Source organism: Gallus gallus, chromosome 2 (assembly GCF_016699485.2).
Source record: "Gallus gallus isolate bGalGal1 chromosome 2, bGalGal1.mat.broiler.GRCg7b, whole genome shotgun sequence".
Taxonomy (NCBI): Eukaryota; Metazoa; Chordata; class Aves; order Galliformes; family Phasianidae; genus Gallus; species Gallus gallus.
Genome location: NC_052533.1, coordinates 88391313 through 88414504, shown reverse-complemented (window position 1 = coordinate 88414504; position 23192 = coordinate 88391313). Strand labels below are relative to the sequence as shown.

The 23192-nt window shown below is 38.1% G+C and overlaps 1 protein-coding gene across 3 annotated transcripts in view; it reads left to right on the top strand.

Annotated features, from left to right (window-relative positions):
- The window catches only part of DNAH5L (dynein axonemal heavy chain 5-like), a 148852-nt gene that overhangs the window by 109430 nt on the left and 16230 nt on the right, over window positions 1–23192 (top strand). For all 3 annotated transcript variants that reach the window (XM_040696426.2, XM_040696427.2, XM_040696425.2), the window contains 7 exons: window positions 671–942; window positions 2358–2522; window positions 5504–5771; window positions 9868–9989; window positions 10688–11035; window positions 14060–14248; window positions 21373–21505. In XM_040696426.2, coding sequence (XP_040552360.1) covers window positions 671–942; window positions 2358–2522; window positions 5504–5771; window positions 9868–9989; window positions 10688–11035; window positions 14060–14248; window positions 21373–21505 — 1497 coding nt within the window. The remainder of the gene's footprint in view (window positions 1–670; window positions 943–2357; window positions 2523–5503; window positions 5772–9867; window positions 9990–10687; window positions 11036–14059; window positions 14249–21372; window positions 21506–23192) is intronic.

The window sequence follows — 23192 nt, the reverse complement described above, 5'->3', positions numbered from 1 at the left end:
AAAATTGCTATGTATCACCTTCACTACATTATGCTACCAGAGCATGTCACTGCTAAGACACAATGACAAAATAAAAATTTTGTAAAGTTTATATAGTTCCTGTGGGGGCAGACACAGTCTCTGAGATAAGCTAAGCATGGTCACAAATGAAGATAAGTTCAATCAGGTTCTTGCATTCAAATATCTCAGCTTGCTTGGTGAACACCAGTTTAATATTCAACTGTTACTCAGCTGCATTCAAGGTATGAATGGGCATGATGCTGGAGTGGTGGGTGAGCTGTTGAAGATGCAGACCTGGAAATGAATGTGCCATGTGCTTTGTCATTCTGTAGTGTAGGTGAAGGAGGGCTGGACTAACCACAGATCCTTTCTACATCTGAACTTGGTTTAAGTATCGTAGAACAAGTATTGCTCTACCTCTCCAGACAGAGGAAAAGAAACTCAAATAATACTGGGATATCAGCTCTGGGAGGCATTGAGATCATTCATTGCTCATTAAATAACTCTTCTAGGCATAATTCTAGGTCTCTGTGTCCTGTTTTACAAAGATTCTAATCCCCCAAATAACAAAAATCAACATTTTGGATTACTTGTTATTTTTTCTGCTTTAACAATGTTTTGTTTCTTTGTTTGTATGTTTGTTTCACTGTATAATTATTTTGCTTTGCAGGAGGTGCCAGTCTAGATCTAAACTCTGTGGAACCGAAACCAAAAAAGTGGATCCTTGACATGACATGGCTCAATCTTGTGCAGTTGTCTAGCTTGTGCCCTTTTAACGAACTTCTGGTACAAGTTGTTAGGAATGAGAAGGCCTGGAAAGCTTGGTTTGATGCAGAAGCACCTGAAAAAGCTGTTGTTCCTGATGGGTATGACAGCTTACTGGATCAATTCCGTAAGCTTCTCCTTGTCCGTAGCTGGTGCCCTGATCATACTGTTGCCCAAGTAAGATATGCTTTCATATGGTGTTTTTGCTACGTGGCATCTCCTCTATAACTAATAATTCTAAACTTATGTTCCCTGACTTTGTTTTTTATAACAGTTTTCTCACAGAGGGAAGTATTTTGGAAAATGAGAAAGTATATACGAAAAGATTATTTTATTTAACTGTAACAGATTAGGGCATTGCATGACATTGTATTCAAGCTTTAAGAATATTGGTCATTTTTTTGTGGCGTTTTGTAAGTGAAGCCATGAAACTTGTAAAGCAGTTACATTCTTCCAGAGAATTAAAAGATGCATCTGTATTTTTTCATACAAGAAGTGGAAAGAGAACAGTTCACTTTGATGACAGGTGCAATAAAATAGCAGAACTTTTTACTTACCTGTCTGTCCACACTGAGGAAGTAATAATTAAGACTGTCTCATGGCACATACTGTAAGAGAAACTACAATAGGAATTCAATTTCTCAACAGAATGTGATATTTGGATTTTCTTCTCTATATAAGTTTCTAAGAGATGTTTGAGAATATGATTATATCTTCTTTTCATTTTTTTTTTTTAATCTTCAGCTGCACTGAAAAGTTGTACTTCTGATTTTGCAACCACTTCTCATCTAGTGATTGGCGACCCTGCACACAGCAGCAGGGTTGAAACTAGGTGATCTTTGAGGTCCTTTTCAACCCAGGCCATTCTATAATTCTAAGATGCTATGATTCTGTTATTTTCTTCCATATCTCAGCTTAATTTAATTGTTGAGGAAAGAGGAGATACTTTTCTGTTATTGTGTCCTTTATCTCTTCTTTCCCCACTGTCTTTCCAAACACTATAAAATTTCACCTCTTTTCAGTAGGACAAAAGTCATAGTAGTGGAAAGTTTATTGATGGATTTGTTTTTCCTGGATGTGGCATCTGGCTCAATCTCCTTTGATCTTGGGTGTTTCTTTCCATAATGCACACCTCAGCTAGTTGTTTGCACAGTTGGAAAATCATGGCTTTCAAAAAAGTCTTTCATACACCTTAGAAATCCTTTACAGCTTAGAAATCCTTTTAGAGAATGTCCATGAAAAGAGGAAAATAGAGGCATAGAAAAGGCTGAGACCTTTAAGACTATAGTCTGAGCTGTGTTTATTTTTTGTAGAAATGGACACTAAGCATAAGAGACTTGAATTGATAACCACTGAATAGGAGAATTTCTGTTTGCATTTCCAACAAATAGATGGAAGACTGTAACTCAGCCAGTTGAAAGATTTGTCCAGTCTGCTATGCTGTAAATCCAGTGTCAACAATACGTGCTTAGAGGAGCTAGTGGGGCTGGTATCAAGCAGCTCTTTCACTTGGCTATCTACCAACCTGGTAAATTAAAAATAAAATATTTATGGTTTTTGGTAGCTTTGTTTTGTTTTGATTTGTTTTTTAGGCTCGACACTACATTGCAGAATCCCTTGGTGTGAAATACGCAGAAGGATTTATACTTGAAATGGAAGCGATGTGGTCAGAAAGTGACTGTCGAACACCTCTGACATGCTTTTTATCAGTGGGGTCTGACCCCACTGAAAATATAGAACGTCTTGCAAAATCAAAGGTACCTTAAACTTAGTTTGCTAGAGCTGATCAAGACATTTAAAATGTCTCTCTCTTGAACTGTTATTTCCATGTTTTATGTCTGTTCTAGTGTGAAATTTTTATTCATTCCATTGTTTTCTGCAAGTTAATTTTGGACCAGTAGCCAAAATAAATATTCTGAGGAAATGAAAATGTTACTTTCTTTCTTTTTCTTGGTGTTTTATTCCAATGAGCCCTCTGTCTTTATGCAGCAGACCAGGATGGTCCATTACTTAGTGAAAACACTTAGCTATAAGAACAAAGCATTACTTGTGGTGTGCACTGCGCCCCCATTCACTGCAGGAGATCACAGTAAAGGCAATTACAGGAAGAACAGAAATATAAATAAACAATACAAACATTTAGTGATAGACAAAATGATTTTGGAGACCTTATCCATCAATTCACTTGAGGGATAAGTTCAACCTTTCTTACAGCGCTCCATGCTTTGTGTTTTATAATTCACAATATAGATGCAAATATAATCTTCCCGAGAGTAAATTATTCACAGAAGATCTCCATAACTTCTCCTTGTTAGAATGTATCTTCATTTATAGGTGCAGAATTTTGTATACACTAAGTAATACTCACTTGCGAAAGTGAGGACGGCACAAAAATCTCTGGGTTATTAATTAGAAAGTTCAGGTGCTCATCCTTGAAAACCAGGCTTCTTGTATTTTATTTATCTGATTGTTATATGGAATGTTTAAAGTTAGGATCTAACCCTCGCATCAGTGCTAAATGTTAGGAATCTTAAATCAGGTTGTTGACATGACCTTTGTCCCAAAACCAGATAACAAGCCAATGTACCAACATGGGCAAGGGGAGAAAGATAGTTGGTTGAGAAGGATTTTTAGACTTAGTGGAAGCAACGTGTTGGAAGAACAGTATTTTTCCTATTCGTAATATACTGGCTGCAAGAATATGTATAGGCTGGAAATGAACAATTTTTGAGTACCTTATATGTTAGCTATTTGGAGTCTGGGTTTTTTTTTTTTTTTTTTTTTTTTTTCATGGTCTATGGTATGAATACCAATTTGAGTATCAGTTTTGTGATGGTGTTTTCTGTCACCTATTCTGCCCTTCAACGTGCATATCCTGCAAATCAGATTCCTAGATACGTACTTATGCTCTCTTCGATAGGAGTTATTTTTTGTAATCAATAAAGAGGTGTGCCTCTGAAAGCATTTCAGAGCACACGATTGAAATGTAACTCTGGCTTGCATCCAGGAGCTGAGTTTTTCTATCCCACTGGCCAAGTAAGGAGCGAGGTGTGCTAAACTCCCTACAGTCACTTGAAGTCCGCTGGTCACTTAAGTCAGAGTCACTGAAGTCAGCAGTGGGGGGAACAAAACACTCTCCCATTCTGTCAAATCCTAAGCAAGACCTTAGTCAGTCTGGGGCAAGTGCTCATACAAAGTGTTCTCTAATTGTGACTGTCAAGAAAACAGCAGGTTTTCTTGTCATTCTGCAAGTGTATTGCAGTGGGCAGTTCTGAAATGTTTTCATGTTTTAAGGAAGCATAGATAGAATAATAATAAGTCAGGCTGAAAATGATATTAACAATATAAATCAATTATGTACAGTTGGAAGTGTTCAAATTAATAACCAGAATTTATCTTTCACTCTAAAATTTTATTCTTCAGATGACCGCTTCTCAAAGAAATGGAAACATTAGCTGTGACTCCTGAGCTATATAATCACCCTTATAAAGCTAGCAGGGTCTATTTTAAAACTAGATGGATTTATGCCCCCGGTGCTTTCACTTGAACTTGGAGTGAAAATTCAACCTTCTGAATTAAAATGACATTCACAACGCCTAGTATTTTAACTTCATTAAAACTAGATATTTTAGTTATTATACTATTTGTTTCTTATTTAGGGATTGATGCACAGAACCTTCAGCAAAACTGTTAGGGACACTGGCATGACTAAAATTATAGTAATTTCATCAGCATTAAGATGACACTGATATATTGGTATGACTCACTATTTACAGAAACATTCTGTAGGCAAATATTTTGAAAAAAGCCTTTTAGAAGGAATAAAAGGAGGACAATCCATAATGAAAAAATATTTTTTCCTTCTCTTGATGTTTCTATAACCATTAATGAGTGTACATTTGAGAGATAACATTGCTAAGAGGAACAAATTATGAGCAGATGCTTTGTTAAGGAATACTGAAATAGCTGAATATGTGCAGTCTGCAGGGGTGGTGGTAGTGTCTGACTTACAGGATTGCTAGCTGTACTCAGATACTCCTTAGAAAAGAGAAAGTTTTTGTTCCTTCTACACACGGCTTCACAGTTTATTCCACACTGTTTAGGACTGGATGACTTTCTTCCTTCTTTTTTTATTTCACAATGGTAATCCCTAGCAGGAAAACCTAACATTAACCTTTGCAGCTTTTAGCCAGATGAAGATAGGCCTAGACTGGTAAGTCTTTATGAAGCTCATAGCTCATGGCATGAGGGATAGTCAGCTGTAGGTCTTGGGCAGGAAACAGCTCATGAAACTAAGTCTTTTCATCAATTCTCTTGCCTCCAACTCCACCTGTATTTACAATGTATGTAGAATAATGTACTCAACTGAATTTAAGAATTCTAATTTTCCCGGTTAGGAGCCAGGCAGCCAACCTAAGTCAGGGGATCACTTATTAACAAGTAAGGACAGTAGGAAATATAAGCAAGAGGGAGTTTTTCCTGCATTTTATTTACAGAATTGTATAGTCCTAGCAGCAACCAGGCCAGTTTTTCTTTTCCAGATACCTTCCTGAGGCCTTTTTTTCATCTTATGCTTTTCTGTTTCTCTGTTTTGATATAATTCCCATTGATGTTAGTGGTTTTCTTTGTGGCACAGTGTCACTATGTATTGGCTTATAGAAGCAGTAAATCATGTGGCCAATCATTGCAAAGAATTATATTTAACAAAATTACAAATAAAATCTTTTTTACTTTCCAGAACATTCCCTGTCGTGCCATTTCAATGGGTCAGGGCCAGGAAGTCCATGCAAGGCGCCTGTTAAATCAATGCATGCAAGATGGAGGATGGCTCCTTCTACAGAACTGCCACCTTGGCTTAGTGTTTCTTAATGAATTAATGGACACCATCACAACAACAGAATCGATGAGTGAAGGTTTCAGGACCTGGATAACTACAGAGGCTCACCCAGAGTTTCCTATTAATCTTCTACAGGCATCTATCAAATTTACTAACGAACCACCTCAAGGTAGGAAACCATGCTTTTCTTGGGGGAGTGTAGAAAAAGGGGCTTAATTTTATTTCCTCTCTGTATCACTAAAATCCATGCTATGTTTTAGTCTTTATTCTCTTGAAGTGCTAAATATAGCACTTTGTAAGTCAGTATTGCAATGTGTAAAGCATAATTCTTTTGGGGAGAAAATTGACATTGTTTTGTAACAGAAATTCATTGTGTTTTGTTGTTTGGGTAAACCTTGTGGATCTTGTCAGTGGAACTTTCTTAAACTTAGTGCATGCTGCCACTCTTTTCTTGCCATCCTGTTGACCCCACCCAAGGATGCAGAGGAGAACTGATCCTGTGCTCTTCTGGGCAATAGAATTAAAGGATACTTCTGAACACTTGACCTCAGTGTCCCACACTGCAGGATGTAGCTGTGGCTTGTTGCTTTTTGTTATGTCATCTGGCACTGCTGTAAAGAGTCTGATCCCAGCATCTTTGTTATTGCCCTTTAAGTATTTGTTGCTACTGAATCACCCTTTAGCTTCTGTAACCAACAAGAGAGTAAATATGAACCTCTGGTGGATCTGAATAAAAGGGTTTACTGAAGAACCAGGGAGGTTAGAGCTTTTATGCAATGCGCTTGTTTTAGACTTTCACTTTCTTGCGTTCCAAACTCCTCAGCCTGATCATTACTAAGGAAAAACTGACGATGACTTCATTCAGTCTGCTGATTATGCTCCTTTTAAGGTTGCCCACTATCTGATTTGCCTTATTTGCTATGAGAGTCCTGTAGTGAACCAGGCATCTGCAATAACCTTGAGATGATTATCACTAGGACTCAGAGAGTCAGATCTTAGCTTGTACAAATGCATGGAATTGTTCTGCCAGAGATGCAGGACTTTTCACTTCTTGTTGAACTTCATGCAGGTACTGTTTGTGAAGTCTTCAGGGCTCTCAAGATCCATCTAAATTGCTGCTCCACCATTTAGTATGTCAACCACTCTTTATAATTTATTATTATCTGCAAATTTGTTGACGTTGCCTTTTGTCTCCTTATTCAAGCAACTGAAGAAGATATTGAACAATATCTGTCCTTGGTGTACTTAGCTTTTCCATGGCTGCCAGGAAACCATAAGCCATTGATGAGGGACAGCAAAGAGTGATGTTTATCATTACTTGAAAAAGGCTTTTGACACTATCTCCCATAATGTCCTTAGAGACACACTAATGAAGTAGAGATTTCACAAGTGTACAGTGAGGAAGATAATTGTATGAAGTGCCAGGCTCAAAGTGTTGTGGTCAGCTGCACAAATCCAGCTGGAGAGCTGGACTTTAGAGGTTGATACTGGAGCCAGTAATGTTTTACATTTTCATTAATGACCTAGACAATGGGAGAGAGTGCACTCCATACACACATACACACATGATGGGTCTGAGCAGCTGCTAACACAGCTTTGCAGAAAAGTACATTTTGCTCCTGATGGTTATCAAGTGGAACATGAGCCAGCAATACACCCTTGGAGCAAAAATGGCCTGCAGCACCTAGTACTGCTTTAGGAAGATAATTTGTGGAAGGCTGAGGAACGTGATACTTCTGTACTGAAGCAGTGCTGAGAGAATTCCAGGTCTGAGCTTCTCAGTGCAGAAAGCACATGGGCATACTAGAACAAGTCCAGTGAGGGGTCACAAAGATACTGAATGTAGCATCTGATGTATGAGGAAAAGCTGAGGGAGCTGTGATTGTTTAAACCTGAGAAGGGAAGGGTCAGGGACACCTTATCAATGCATGTATACATGTGATAGGAGGGAGTAAAGAAAACAGCAAAGCTTTGTATTGGTGCCAAATGAAAGAACGAAAGTGATGGACACAAGTGGAAATTTAGGCAATTTCTGTATAGCAGTAGAAAAAAGGCCAAATGTGAAGATGGTCTCTGTGTGACTGGAACAGCTTGTTCAGATTTTTTAAAGGCTCCCTCCTCATAACCCACCTGGACAGGGTTCTGAGTGACAAGCTTTTGCTGATCCAACTTTGAGATGGAGTGTTGGGCAAGGTAACCTCCAGAGGCCCCTTCCAGCCTCACCTGTGTGGCATGATTCTGTCTGACAGGAGATAATCCACCTTTTCTTAGTCTCTAACCTATAGCTGTCCTGCTACTGACTGCCCCTCTCTTACTCAAACTACGCTGCTATCTGCAGATGACATTTTTATATTTATAGGAGCAACTTACCATGCTGCTAATTGTGTATGATGAGGAAAGGCTGTATTTGTACGTAGGTCACTCTGAAAGTAACGCCTCCTATGTTTTTCCATGGAAACTACAACAGATAAAAAAGCACAGTAACACTATTTGATAGAGCAAAATCGCAGCTATAAAACGTTATTTTTCAACATACTCACCACCCTTAGCTATTAAAAATGTCAGCATTTCTGACAGCGATGAACAAGAAACTGCATGCTGCACTTGTAAAAATCTGCACAACTGTCAGAAGGTGGCTTGTCTTTCATGTCTCTGTCACCACCGCTGAAATGTACTACCCACTACCTCACCATGTTCACATGATGTCCACTGTTTTATCTCCATAAGCATTCAGCTAATGCCTATTAATGTCGGTGGGTGCCATTTTTTCTGGATGGAGGATTCAGTGACACAGCTTTGCTTCACACGCACTTCTGTGTCAGTTGCTGTTGTGTCAGACTGCCCCTCTGCTGCCCTCTGTCACATGGCAACATTGGAATATTGGTGGGAAGGTTCAACCTCTACTGCCATATCGCCAACATCCACCTCTTATGTAGTGGGCCAACATAATAAAATAGGAGGCATTACTTTTGAAGCAGTCCTCATATTTTGAACTCTAGCAGAATGAAATCCTCGATCCTAACACTTATTCTGTCTTATAACTCCCTCATCTTTGACTGCGTAATGCATTAACTTGCCCTGCATTTATATGCATGTTAGCACTGATTTCAGTTAATGAAGTCAGTGGGGGCTGAGAATTTGTATCCAAGGTCAAATTTAATCCCTCAGTCATTTAAAACTCTTATTTCAGTATTCATCCTTTGCATATTACTAAGGTTTCTAACCGAAGTGTTTGATTGGAGTGAAAGGCATCCTCTTTCAGTGTACATACTTCACTCACAAGAGCAATTAGTCAGCCTCTTGACAAAAATTTCTCATCTCTTTCTCTTCTCCTCCACCCTTTTTTATTCAGTGCTCAGCATATTTTTGATTGTGCTGTGACCCCTCCTTATCATTCAAATCATAAATCCTATCAAATGATAACAGCCTATAACTCCAAGAGGCAGTTTTATAATCCAGGCTATAGCCAATTTACAGCTTGCATTTAATAACAGAAATATGCCTGGGGTAACAATTTAAGTCAGGATGAAATACAAACAGTTGTAGTTTTCTGATACCGTCCCGCTATGTTCATAGCATGCTGTGATAAGACGCTTAGTTTGATGAATTCCTCTTAATTTTGGAGCTTTATTCTGATGTATGTTGAAAATGTGTTTGCTTGAATAGTGTTCTACAGGATCTTTGTGAAGTAGGAAAGAAGCATAAGGGCTTTTATTTTATCACTGGAAGTACTATGACCTCAGTATTCTATTTACTGCACTAGAAATCCATCTTTTTAGATTTTTAGTGTTAAGATGGGTAGGTGGAAGTTATCATAAGAGGCAGTGAGTAACTCATGCTTGGTGTTGTATGGCTAATGAGAGACTCATTTTTTTGGGTAAATACTGAAACAGACTCTTGGATGTTCAGTGCTGTATTTCATTTTACATGTTAGGTGTCTTATTGATTGTTCATTGCTGAATAGTTATGTTTGTATTTCAGTTGTTGCTGGTAACATTTAGAATAAGTGTAAATTGAGTGTAATTCCTTCTGTATGCCAGAATTTAATATAACTTGGTCTGTTTGTCTTCTACCTGGAACAAAATGTAGTTGAACTTTGCGTGGCATGACCAGCTGAAAAGATCATTGCTGCAGAAGGGTTATTTGAAGCTACACTTAAGATGAAACTGTAAATTGGAGGAGTGAACCATGTTTAACAGAAGTTGGAATTATTGGTTCCATACATTTTTTTGCTCATCTTTTGCATTTTTATACTTATTTTCTAGGTGTGAAAGCTAGCTTAAAACGAACTTACTCTACTATCACTCAGGATCACCTAGAAGTGAGCAACATGCCACAGTGGAAACCATTATTATATGCTGTAGCATTTCTTCACACGACTGTTCAGGTTTCAAATCATATTTCATATTCTTCTGTCACGAAGCCATGTTCACTTGTGAATGCACCTGTTAGCGAATGAAAAACATATTTTGATGTAAAGCCTGTGTTAGCAAATCAATACAAACATTGTGGTCCAAATGGCAGCCTGAAGTGTACTTGACTTTGAGTCATCTTCTTGGTGGAAATTTAGAATGTATAAATATCAGACACTGCCCTAAGATCCACACACTGCTAGATGCCTCTGTAAATGATTAGATAAGAAGCAGCTTTTGCTACCTGCCCGTCCACCACGCAGAGACTTCAGTGTTACAAATGTACTCAGACTGAAAAAGAACTGTAAAAAACTATTGCAGTCAATGTGGTTTGGACATCCTTTCCTAAAACAGTACCTTCATTTCTGAAATTCAAAAGCAACAGTTCTAGACTCACAGATTGACTACTTTAAAAAGAGGATTTTTTTTTCTCTGTGAAAATGTTTATATTTCTCTTCTTTGTTTATCTGCCACTACTGGTTATGATAAACGAAGAAAAACATTTAACTACTAGGTAATTAATCAAGCATTTGGACGCGTGTGTGTTATGTGAAGAATCATTTTTCAAAGTTAGTGGAATACAGCCCCAGCATATTTTATGTATTGTTCTGCACTCAAAGTATTCTCCAAAATTACAATCAGCCTTTTATCTTTAACTCTGTCTATCTTGCAGGAACGAAGGAAGTTTGGTCCACTGGGCTGGAACATTCCTTATGAATTTAATCAGGCAGACTTCACAGCTAGTGTGCAATTTGTTCAGAATCATTTAGATGATATGGACATTAGGCGTGGAGTGAACTGGAGCTGTGTTCGCTACATGCTTGGAGAAGTACAGTATGGCGGCCGTGTAACTGACGACCTCGACAAAGCACTGCTGAATACATTTGCAAGAGTGTGGTTTGGAGAGCATATGTTTAGCGACAAATTTTGTTTCTACAAAGATTACGTGATTCCAAAAGGGAAAACAGTTGAAGACTATCTCCAGTACATAGAGCAATTGCCAGTGATTGATACACCTGAGGTAAAACATTTTAAAGTATTGAAGAGAGTTTTTGTCAGAGAAATTATTTTGTGGAGCCAGGAACGTATAGGCAGTATTAGTATTAGTATACTAGGCAGGCCAGTGTGAGTGTTATTGTAGTGGGTGTGTCTACTATAGGTCTGCTAATTAGGAAGACAAAATAGGTAAAGCCTTCTTCAAGCACTCAGAAAAAAGCTCAAATTCATGTGCTCTGATCCTCATGGGCAAGATAGTGAGTTCAACACAGGACTGTGAAGATGATGAACTGAAGCATCTTTCATGAGGAAAGGCTGAGACAGCTGGGACCCTTAAGCCTGGAGAAGAGAAGTCTCATGGGGGATCTCATCAATACATTTAAATACCTATTGAAAGGGTGTAAAGAAGACAGAGCCCAGACTCTTTTCAGTGGTGTCTCTTTCAAATAGTATTATTGTGCTCTTTGCATCTGTTGTAGTTTCCATTGAAAATAAATAGATTTTATTTTCAGAGTGACCTACATACGTGACCCAGTGTGTGTATACTGCAGTGGTCACATTACTTGCAGAACTGGGACATCCTGCTCTCTCTAACACAGCTACATGTGTTGCAGTTAGCTAAAATTGAAATGGAAGTGAATGTTATGAGTTCCTGACTCACTGCTATTAAGTTGATAAATGCCTTTATGGGTAAGTTCTATTAAAATTAAATAGGCAGGATTGAGTAGAAAAAACTGATTTTCTATTACTGATAATGTGCTAGAAAGGAGGCTGAGAACAATCCATGCTCATAAAACAAACTTGAAAAGGTTTGAATCTCTGAAGGTAGTGATAGCAGATGCAAGGGCATCTGTGCTGACAGAGAGGCACCTTTTACCATTGACTTTTATGTAAATAGGATCAAGTCCAAGAATGCAAACATCTTTTTCTCCTTCACGCTGTCACAGGTTAGGAAGAACATGACGACTATCTTCAGTCATTCCAAAATCTGTCAAAATTGCTCATGGAAACTTTTAACCTCTTAAGCTCCCGGTCTTCTGTTCCAGAAAGGATATTGTGCTAGTCAAAGCACAATAAAAAAGCAGTGTGTCTTTTATTTTCTCCCCTGTCTATTTTTGGTTGTGAAAGAAAGACTGAATAAGTCTGATTACGGCATCTTTGCTCTTTTGATGAAATTTCAACCTCTGATCTGAATAAACACTGACTTCTGAAGAGGGCTATTGAACTCAGAAATCCCTTTGAAAATGACTTTGATTTCAGAGGGGTGTAGAGCATTAGCAATTGGGTTTGAAGTTTTATCAGGCTAAATAAAAACCAACCAATTGAAATGCAAAATCTAGCATCCCTTTTAAAATCAAAATTCCAAGATTTTGGATCACAGAAAATGAGAAACTCTGTTTCTTGATTAATTTGCAGGACTTCCAGGACACTGGTCCACCCGTTGGTTTGCTACTCTGATTTCTTAATACCTCATATATCACTCTCATGAACACCTAGGACCAGAGGGCTTTTTGTATGTAACACCCATGTCTTTGTCAATATTATGCCAATTATGAAATCAGCCCTTGGATTAGCACTGCAGCCATTTACATTCACTATAGCAGATATTTCTTGTGTTTCTAACTTGGGCTATAGCATTGCCACAAAATCTGCCGGAACAAAACCAACCAAACAAAGCCTTATTCTGCAAGAGCAGAAGCAGAAAAGCGCATATCTTCAACTGTGTGCATCATCGCATGCGGATAAAAAATGAGCAAAATAAAGTGTATTGATATTTTTGCTTTTTATGTCTCTAAATATACAGGTTGAGGTACTGCTGTCTGTAAAGCGTGTTTATTCCTGCCAGGAAAATAATTATATGCTTGTTATGACCCCACTTTCTCTCTTGGGCAGCATTAAGTCTGCACTGTGTTCTTTGTGCTGCTGTAAGGGGTCAGTTCCACAGCTGGTGTAAATCAGTGCAGCTTTGCTAGCTTTGACACTGTTGCAGCCACTTCTGTCCCTCCTCTCTGAGTTTCTAGATTTCCAAATATAAAAATACTGCATGTGGCCCTTTCTCTTCCATACTCAGAGCATGTTAATATTGATCAGTAGGAACGTCTTCTTAGAAGATGTTAGTTCTAATATTATGTACAAAAACACAAAACATGAGAACCACGTTGCTTGGCTTCGGTGCTTGGTTTAGGGGCAAGCTTCCCTCATTGCTGGATCAGTGGCTCGGTTTGTTAGAGATAATTAATAGCTATAATTCAGTGAGGGCTTGTGAAATAAGTCACAATCCAATTCCTCCTGGAGAAAAGCTGCAATCAACCTGACAATTACAGACTCACTGATATTTCAGCAGAGGTTTCAGAGAAAGCCATTATTATTCAAACAAAGGGCAGCTTTGCAGTAATTTTGTGCTAGCTCTATCTTAAATAAAATTATTCAATTTCAAAAGAAGTAAGGAATAGGAGATTTAAACCAAAAATAGCTCAAAACATAAAATATCCAAAATATTATCACCAGTCATGAAATCTCTAGGTCCTTAAACTGTGGGCTGTTTTTTATTCTCTGAGCTCCAGGCTTTATAAGCCTAAGAGACTGTGTGAAACAAAAGGCATTAGAAATGGCACTTGGTCTGATTGATAGGGGCATCTACTTGACCTGATACAAAAGTAGTAGATCTGCAGAGGGGAAAAGGTAGTGGTGTGGGGTCAGTGTCTGCACATGGCACATTCCCAGCAAGCTCTAGTCTGATCCAGTGAAAAGGAATCGGTGTGTGCACAGCATGATCTAAACCCTGGTATATGACGATAACCAGATAGTTCAAAACCACTCTCATCATCTGAATGAAAATGCTGTTGTAGATTTAACCTATGGTAATGTTTCTGTATAATTTGTGCTTGCTTCTTGGCCAGTTAAATGGATGTACTTCCACTGATTCTCTATTATTTTGTAGAACTGTGGATTTTCTTCCTTGTTTATCAGTATCAGTGGGTTCTTTCGCTGATAAACTTTAGAAGGAAAAATGCATTTTTCCCCTATTTTTTTCCCCTTTTACTTTAAGGTATTTGGACTGCACCCTAATGCAGATATAACTTACCAAACCAATCTCGCAAATGAGACACTGAATACAATAGTGAGCATCCAGCCCAAAGACAGCAGCACTGGAGGAGGGGAAACCCGAGAAGCAGTGGTGCAGCGCCTTGCTGATGAGATGCTGGAGAAGTTACCTCCAGATTACAACCCCCATGAGGTATATGCTCTTTTGATGCAGATGTTTTGTGTATGTGTTTTATTGTGCTTCTTTCTTACATTTAAATGTCAAGCGTTTTAAAAAGCTCTTAAATTTATTCACAGCGTTCTAGAAGATTGTTTGGGTTGATCATCTAAATTATCCTCACATCAGATATGTACATTGCAAATAGCACAGTCTGCTGAATGAGCCACCTTGACAAAAAACAGCCATCAGAAAGTTGTCTCCCCCCTCGGTAGATTAGAGAAAGATCCCGATGCTTTTACTTAGGGCATGTCCAATAGTCTTGGGGCCTTGGCAGTATTTCCAGTATTCTATTCTACAATTTATGTTACATTTAATATGTCTTCTATAAATAGCTGTCATATTTCAGCTTAGAATTTCTCTTTTCCTCCTCCTCCTGGCAAACTATTTAAATTCACAACTTTTCTTTTGTGAGTTTATCTAGCAGCTTTCCCCATATAGTTATTTTTCCAGCCGTTCATGCTTGTATATCCCTTTTCTCTCACATGCCTACTGAGTGATTCCCAGTGGGAGTATATTCATAATTTATTTATAGAACTTGCTTCGGGATGAAGTCAGCTTTCTAGTTTTCCCTTGTTGTTGTTTAATAGCAGATAAGAAAATAAATAACTATGATAAATAGTAAATAAAATCAAACAAGTGTATAATTGTTACTAGCGATTACTCATTTAATACTTTTAATAATTAGCATCTTGGACATATACCTATAGTCTACACCTTGGATTGTTTTCTATGTCAGGTTTTATTCAGTTCCTTAGAATTTTGTTCTCAATTTGCAATAGCGGTCAGATGTTGAATACTTACGTCGCTTATGTAGTTTTGCCATACTTATAATATGGATATTAAGCTATTTTTTGCAAGGTATTTCCCAAATCCTCCAAATAACGATTACTTTGTTTCTTTGTTCCTCTTGAAGAATTTGTAATACTTTAGAAGTTGTCTACAATGCATAATTTGCTTTACATTGTGAACAGAGGATATTCTTGCCCTCATATTCCATGCTTGGCAAATTTGTGCAGAGCGTTTTAATACTGTAAAATGCACCATACTTGTTTCATCCAAAATTCACTTCTAAGTTGTTTGAACAAATGACTATTTTTGTCTCACATTTCTTCTGTTTAATCGTGGTCTCATTCACTTTCATTAAACCCTTGGTTTTGTTCACTCAGGTTATCCATACAAAATGCATGTAGAATTGGCCTTCCCTTTTCTGTCACTTCCTCACGTATCTTAGCTTTGCAGTCAACCAGCGATGGGGTCATGCACGGTAGTGAAAGACACAGAGTCTGGAGGGGCTTTTTTGAAGTTCAGCCCATCACCCTTAATTTGTCTCTATTTTAGTACCCTATCTGGGTACAATGCATACTTTCCTATGTGAATGTATTAAAAAATAAGCACTAATTATTTTCAGTGCCATTTCATCATCCAATAATATGACAAGCTATTATCTTTTTTTCATGATCTGCCAGGCGTACATTCAAGATTTTATTTTCTCATAAGCAATCATCTCTATAATGATTATCACAATTAGACAGTTCTTTGATTCCGTATTGCTTCTCTGACTAATCTTCAAGGAAACCTCTTGCTTCAATTTGCTTGAGAGATTTTCTCTTGATTCAAGTCATGAGATTCACATTGTATCAGATGAGCCAATATTAGTTATTAATACTTTAGCATCATGTCCCCAAAACCTTTCTCATCTTTCTTCTAACAAGCATAGTCAGAGGATGTCCTATTGGATCTACTTTTTCCCTCTGTCATTCTTGTACATCTATTCTGAGCTCAGAGGGCATTTTTGTTTCATTATCTTATTAATAAATGTGGATACTACCTCTTCCTCGTGATTTCTAGTTTTCTCAGACTCCGCACATTTGCTGATTCTTCAAAATTTCCTTTTTTCCCCCTTAACTAAAAGATGTACCTTTTCTGCCATACTCTGCAACTTAGAACTCATTTGGATCTTCAATAATGCTTTCTTTGTCAGAAGGGAATTTTCCTTTTCTCTCAGTAGTACCCAGTTCCATCTCTTTACTGCATTAGTTTATGGTGCCAGAGTATGTCCATTTCTAAAGATCAAACATAGTTCTCATCTGAATTTAAGTTCTATTATTCTGGAACTTCTTAGAAAAAGTGGAGAGGACAGGAGTAAGCTGTAAATTATGTTGCATTTTTAAATGTCAGCTTGCATAAACTGATAAAAAGAAAATATCTAGAATCATAGAATCAATCCTAGAATCATAGAATGGCCTGGGTTGAAAAGGACCACAGTGATCATCGAGTTTCAACCCCCCTGCTATGTGCAGGGTTGCCAACCACCAGACCAGGCTGCCCAGAGCCACATCCAGCCTGGCCTTGAATGCTTCCAGGGATGGGGCATCCACAACCTCCTTGGGCAACCTGTTCCAGTTCATCACCACCCTCTGTGTGAAAACCTAAATCTTCCCATGTCTTAGTTTAAAACCATTCCCCCTTGACCTATCCATTTACATAAAAAGTCATACCCCCTCCTGTTTGTATGCTCCCTTCAAGTATTGGAAGACCACAGTGAGGTCTCCCCAAAGCCTCCTCTTCTCCAAGCTAAACAAAATACCAAATAGAATAGAATACCAAAAGTAAAAAAGAATGTTCAACATATAGCCAATAGTTTTGTTGGTCAGAGCAGAAGAGAAGGGAGAGATTTCAAATGTTCTCTGAGTGAAGAAGCTGCAGATTTTAGCAGGATCTAGAATATAATAAGTGAAGGAGGAAAGTGATATTATGCTTACAAGAAGTGAAATGTATTATGCAGTTTCTTTCTGTGATATCTGAAAAAAGAGATTGAGACGAATTCTGTTGTTTGTCAATTTAAGTCAACATTTGGTCATTCAGGGCATTACTACCTACTAAATCAGTTTAACAATCCTGAAACAAATAAAAATGATCTATTGAACTGTAAGAGATTGAGGGAATGTGTCAGAAAGAGTTCTTATGCATGCCTTGTTGGATAGGAGCAGCAAAAGAAAAACATTTGATAGTCCTAACAGTGCCATTTGGTTTGTTTTTAGCAGAGTATTGAGTTCCAGAAATGCCAGTATGTAGTAGTCTTCAAAAATCTTGTTATAGATATACTGTTAGTGCAGAAAAGAAGTGAGGAAACAAAAGAATTAGGAAACAAATGAAAGTAAGTAAAAGCAATTTCTCTTCAGGGAAAGTGGTAGGTGCCTTTGCAATCTTTGTCCAGTTCTTGTGACTCCAGTAAGAAAGCGTACAGTTCATTTGTTTGGAGTGAAAGCCCCAACACTGTAGGTGAGTGGTGGATGGTACTGAAACCAATCGTCTGCTGGCTCTGAGAGCTCTGGATATACCTTCTCTTGATACAGTGTGAAATACAGGCTGCCACACAAGGACTTTCATTTCCCAAGTATTAGCCTTTGATGTGCATGACATATGCAGTTTCTTTTGTTATGTTCTTGTAGTGATTCCTCTCCCCAGTCACATAACTGACCAAATGTCAGCTCAAAAGCCTATAAACAAGTCACTTTTGCATGCTTTATCAGACTCCAATACGACCCAGGTGGAGCTAAAGCAAAATAAACCTTCCATCTGACCTAAAACTGTCTTCAGTTTTCTCATTCCAAAGCCAGAGGCAGGATGAAGCTTCTGCTTTCATAACCATTTTTGCATCTGGATTTTGCTTCTTAGAGAGATCAGTGGTAAAATTATTAGGTCCGATCAGTCCATGTGAGTGAAGATGGATGCAAGAGTAAATGTCAGCCTGTCACACACAGAGATTTATAAGGAAAGCATTTTCTTGTAGCTTTGAAAAGCAGCTTACTAGGGAACAGACACAGAGACATTCCAGAGATACTGCACTTTATTGGCTTTTAACCCCAATAACAATGTTTTCTTCCTTAAATGTTCTCATAGTCATCATTTTACCTTATCCTCCACTGAGGCTAAGGCTACATTAGGAACTACTGTATGGCAGTGGGAGTTCATCTGAGGACCCTGGCCTGCATTAGGTGTTTTACTGGAGAGTTTGCTTTGGTCTAACTCTTGTCTGGGTCTGTAGGCTGAGCACTGTAGGCTGAACTACATCAGACTCACTGAAGCATACCTTTGGGTTAATTTAATTTGAAGTCAGTCCAGTTTGTATGCCTGGTGTCTACTTATCATTGCAGTATTTTGGCTAAAATAACAATAACAACAAACAAATGCAGAACTTTCCTCATCTGAACTAAGGTGCCTTTGATTTAGTTACCAGCCCTATCACATACAGTGGTCATCTGACATAGTATGCAGTGACAAAGGAGTTGGTAACCTGAGGTCAGATATAAAACGTGCATAGAGAATGCTCATACAGTAGAAATATGCACTGCAGCATCATACAGGGAGAGCTATTAAGATTATGATTTTATTTCCTTCTTTCTTTAAATCACCTCATTTTATGTTAGCTGACAGCTGATTTCATGTTGAGAAGGAGATGTAAGTGGGCTTTATGGAATTAGTATATTAATCTCAGAAAGGCTATTTTGGTTAGTGAGTTTTGTCTTGGAGTTTTTTTTTCTGTCAGTCAGGATCCAACTCTTTATGTCATAATAAATACAGCACTGGCAGTAACTCATCTGATTGCTTGATAAGAATCCTAATACAAAACAGTCAATCATACCTCCAAGCTGGTATTTAAAGCTAATCTTACCAGCAAGGTTTCCAAGAAAAGCACTATCTTACACCTAGTAAATCTCAGTGCAGATCAAGACTGATTTGTACACAACAGGGTCGTAAGTATGTCATTATTTCAGTTTTTACATCTAGTTATGCTTAGCGCTCCAGGCTGAGTGCTGTGAATTTATCTAGGATGGATTAAAATTTTTTGCATTATTGGTTTATTCCATTTTTCAAAACATTGCAGGTATTTTTATAGATACATGAAAAAAATCAGATAGTTTTTTTCTTTTTCCCCTGAGAATTCATTAGTTAAACTGTGCTGTTATCAATGCAGTAATATATTAGAATGTTTATTTCATCTGCTCTTTTTAATCTCTTAAATTACAACATTTTGGAAAATAACACCTTTAACAAAGTGTTTCATGCAGTTTTCCTTCAGACAGGAAAAGTTCCTATTCTAAATCATGCCCCAAAGGAACACATGCTTTGCAGACTAGGAAAAAAAAAAGTTTATTTCTGATTTAAAGCACAGAATGCATAAGATGTACTCTGTATAATCCCACTCTTATTAATGTCATGCAGTAGAGTTCTTCTAAGTATTTCAGAAAAAAAAATCAAACTTTTTTTGAGTGTGTGTGTGATAAATTTGGCTGTGAAATTGTCAGGAAGCAGCTCGCCCTGAATTTCGTCTGAAAAAAGTGGTAAACCTAGTTATGATAAACCTAGTTATGTAAACCATCCCCCCCAAAAGTTTATTGTCCCTGGTCTGGTCTCATGATAGCTGATCGTAGGAATTTTTTACAGGAAGAAATACATTAACTCAGTCACTAAAATGAACTGTCAGACTGCAAAGCATTAGCATAATTGGCTGGCACCTACTTCTTGGACATTTTGTCTGACAAACTCATGGGACTTTGTGATTAAAATATAATGAATAGCCTTGCTGATAACTGTCTCCCAAGGAGAATAGCATACAAAGTTAAAAATGTATTTTCTTTGGCTTAAGGTTGAAACCTGCAGAATGGAAATTGTCAAAGCATTTACTCATTTATACTAGCAGTTATAACTACTCAACTACTGCATTATATTTATCCTGCAGAGATTTGCTACTTGGTATAATAATAAGGTACGCTCCAATAGTGTTTCCTATGAGTATTTAATATAGATATATGACCATATCTGGGAAAATACAAAGCAAAATCCAGAGGACTTATGACCAAATTTTGTGGTTTCTATTTGGCTGCAGTAGAATTCCAATGATATTCTGTTCTTTCAAAGTAATAAACTTTCTTTCTTCATCATCTTTTGTTAGTGAGCTCAAAATAAGCTCAGCAAGCCCAGACAGCAGGCCAGTGCCTTTCTGAAAGATGAGTTACAACAGGGGGGAAAACACTAGAAAGTCTTGCAGTCGAGAATTCTCTAAAACACATTTTACTGTGTGAACTGTAGAAGACATGATTTAGAATCATTAAAGCATAGAATCATTTGAGTTGGAAGGGGCCTTTACAGCGCCCCTGCAATGAGGAGGGACACCTACAGCTAGGTGAGAGTGCTCAGAACCTGGACCTGACTTTGAATGTCTCCAAAGATGAGGCTTCCACCACCTCTTTAGGCAGGCTGTGCCAGTACTTCACTACTACTCTTGTAAAAAACTTCTTCTTTATGTCTGATCTAAATCTCCCCTCTTTTAGTTTGAAACCCTTTTCCCTTATCCTATCACGTCAGACCCTGCTGGAGAGTCTGTCGCCTTCTTTCCTGTAGCTCCCCTTTAGATGCTGAAAGGCTGCTATCAGGTCTCTCTGGAGCCTTCTCTTCTCCAGGCTGAACAGCCCCAGCTCTCTCAGCCTGCCCTCATTGAGGAGATTTTCTGGCTTTTGCTACTTTTTCTGTGACATGTAAAATAGACAATTCAATTTTGAGAATGTTCTCTGAACATTGCGTGATACCATTAGCCTTGAAAATTAAGAAGGCCAGAAGCTTCTACCTACGAAATTGTGCAGGCACTGCACTAGTTTTTATATTGTTCTGCTTTTATATATATTAGTCTGTAGCATTATTTCAACCCAGCAGGGCAAGAAGAGCTGAGACAGTTGACCTATAGCACGATCTGAAAATATGACGTTATCAATAAACTTCCCTTTGTATTGCATGTTATTTTCCTTTTTAAAGATCTAAGACTCTGTGGCCTAGCAAGGACTGAAGGAACTGCTGTGTTCCCTCCATTAGTCCTCATTAGACTGATGGAGCATCTCCTTTTGGTAAGCTGATGAGTCAGGTTGTGCTAAACCTTACTGCTGGCACGTGCCTTGCCTGGCCATCTGTTACATAAAAACAATTTTTTTTTTCTTGAATTATGGGATACGGTTAAAAAAAACAACAATCTTTTGCTTTCAAAAGTTACTGCATGGGAAACCAGAGATCAAATTTTATAGAGTTTCACTGTTCCTGTTTAGGTGAAAGCCCAGCTTCAAAAGATGGGAGCTATTCAACCCATGAATATATTTCTCCGTCAAGAAATTGACCGCATGCAACATGTTATATCAAGTGTCCGAACCACACTGACTGATCTCAGATTGGCTATAGATGGTAAGTTGCAATGTTGAGAATGATACTAATTAAGCTGTACATTTTTTAACTACTAAAGGCTGATCATACTATTTTACTAAATAAATAATTTTTCCTTTTTTTTTTCTCTCCCTTTGTCCCTTTTCTCCCCCACTTCTTACTTTTTCTTTCTCTCCCCACCAACCGCTTTCTCTTTTTCCATCTCTTTGTCATAGTATAGCTTTTATAGATTCCTGTTTGCATCTCTAAGGGCATTCCATCTTAATTTATTCTGTCTGCACATGCTCCAGTATCGCAGTTCGATGAGTTCTGCAGTATTACTGTGCTTCCACGATTCTCTGTGGGATCTCTGCAGAGCTCAGAGGAGTTGAATCGTGTGATCAGGTCATGTGCCAGAATCATTTATGAAATTAAGCTGAGGCATGATGATACTGAAGAACGTACAGGCATTGCTGATAAGTAATTGAGAGACAGAGTGGTCAGGCCAAGTGACAAAGATTCTAATCTAAGATGGGATTTGTAATTTTCACGAAATTGGTCAAACCAAATAGAATGTCTCTAAATGGAATCTGAAGTGAGTAGGAGTGCCAGTCAAAAGAGAATGACAAGGTTCTGCTTTTGGCCATCAAAGGAGGAGGCAGTGCTCTGTCTCTCAGAGACAGGAGAGTATGGCTTAAAGTCAGCAATGTTGAATGCATTTAATATAACTCAAGTGTGCCAGAGACTAGAAGCAGATAGAGAATTTGATCAGAAGAGGAGTGAGGGAAAAGAAGGAAGGATGATGTTACTGTCTGCTTTTTGATTTCACTTCCTATTTTGCTCCTCTGTAAGAGTTGAAATATCCAGGAAATATCTTATAATGTTGCTTGAATGTTTCAAGAATTAACAGTAAATCAAAATGATGCTGGATGGGTTCAGTTCCTGTGGTTAAGATCTCACCCAATTCTCCTGTTCTCCAGCAAAGAGGTAGAAAATACCTGAGAGAGAGCAAGCTGTCCCTGCAGGGAGAAGGTCAAAGTGCCTCAAACAAGTCCCTTTTGGTACAGATGGCAGTGCACTGATCTGTCTTGCTTTACTTTCCAGTACAGCTAATTAGTTTCCATATCCTGCAGTAACCTATGCAGAGACCAAACTAGAAGTACCAGTTGTCTTCTATTTCAAAATTGAGCTCAAGGTTCCCTTGTATATGTGCATAGAGTCCCTTTTCAAGTAAATTTAAATAATGATTTCTATCCAAGAAATAATTAATCTTTCTTTGATCAAGACAGTCTCAAAATGTACAATATTATGCAGACAAGTGGATGAGTAACATAATTTCTTTGCACTTAGTATTCAGTTGCACAGTGGGCACAGTCCTCTACCAGGTGCTTAATCAAGTTAATGCTGTAACTTTTGTGCAATCCCCTAAAACGTTATAATTTCTCACGGAAAGGCAAGTTAAATATAGTGAGAAATTGCTCTGAAAACAAAATGGGATGTATAGTTAACAATACCGATAAATGGCTTCTGGCAGATTCATGATGCATCAGGTGCATGCCGTGGTGCGTTAATTAGGGGATGGAAAGAAAATGTAGGCTCTCTGTCTTGCCTCAGCAAAGGGGAAAAACACTCTCTCTCATAATAGATCTCCCAAAACTAGTCAACCGAAGCATCAAATCATCTCCTCTGCTCCTCTTTCTCTACCCTGATTAGCCTGCTCAAATAGACT